Below are 763 nucleotides of genomic sequence, written 5' to 3' on the forward strand. Positions count from 1 at the left end.
GAAAAAATAAAATAAAATAAAAAGTGCTATATAAATCCAATATATTATGATTATTATTATTATTATTAAATTAAATATTATTAAACCTCTTAACATTAAAATAATGATTTAATAAATAATGACCCCAAAATATTTTTCAAATATATATATTTTTTTTAAAGTGCTATATAAATCCAATATATTATTATTAAATGAAGTATTATTAAACCTCTTAAATTAAAATAAATAATTTAATAAATAATGAAAACATATATTATCGTACCCAAGTGGAGGCGAGGACAGCCAGGCAGAAGCAGAGGATATTTAGTAGCTTCATCTCTCTTCTCTCTGTCCGTCTAGAATACTGTTCCGCCGGGCCCCAGGGCCCCTATATATGGCAATACCTGATGACAAACCCTCGGTTAGGTCCAAATGGCACCCTATTCCCTATGTGGTGCACAACTTATATCTGGGGCCCATAGGGACACCCATAGGGCCCTGGTCTAAAGTAGTGCACGATATAGGGAGCCATTTGGGATACAGGCCACATTAGTCACTGTTTGTCTAGTGAGCGGTCATTCCAAGAAACCTCGTGGGGTTTCGTAACGGATTGATTGACTCACAAGTTGCGATGCTTCTCATTCCAGGTTGTGTCCTTCACTTCTGCCCTTGACAGATCTGGGGTTTTGCCGGTCGCATCGAACATCTCAGTAAGTGTGCTAAGATAGGATCAGTCCCCTAGCGGTGAGGAGTAGAGGATTGATACATACTGCCCCTGATCAGA

At 37.6% G+C, this 763-nt stretch overlaps 1 protein-coding gene across 1 annotated transcript in view; it reads right to left on the minus strand.

Annotated features, from left to right (window-relative positions):
• LOC135510219 (fibrinogen alpha chain-like) overlaps window positions 1-402 on the minus strand; it is an 8,975-nt gene extending 8,573 nt beyond the window's left edge. Inside the window, exon 1 of the mRNA XM_064931013.1 lies at window positions 263-402. Coding sequence (XP_064787085.1) covers window positions 263-316 — 54 coding nt within the window. The 5' untranslated portion in view covers window positions 317-402. The remainder of the gene's footprint in view (window positions 1-262) is intronic.
• Window positions 403-763: the final 361 nt, after the last annotated feature.

This window comes from Oncorhynchus masou, chromosome 23, assembly GCF_036934945.1.
Source record: "Oncorhynchus masou masou isolate Uvic2021 chromosome 23, UVic_Omas_1.1, whole genome shotgun sequence".
Lineage (NCBI taxonomy): Eukaryota > Metazoa > Chordata > Actinopteri > Salmoniformes > Salmonidae > Oncorhynchus > Oncorhynchus masou.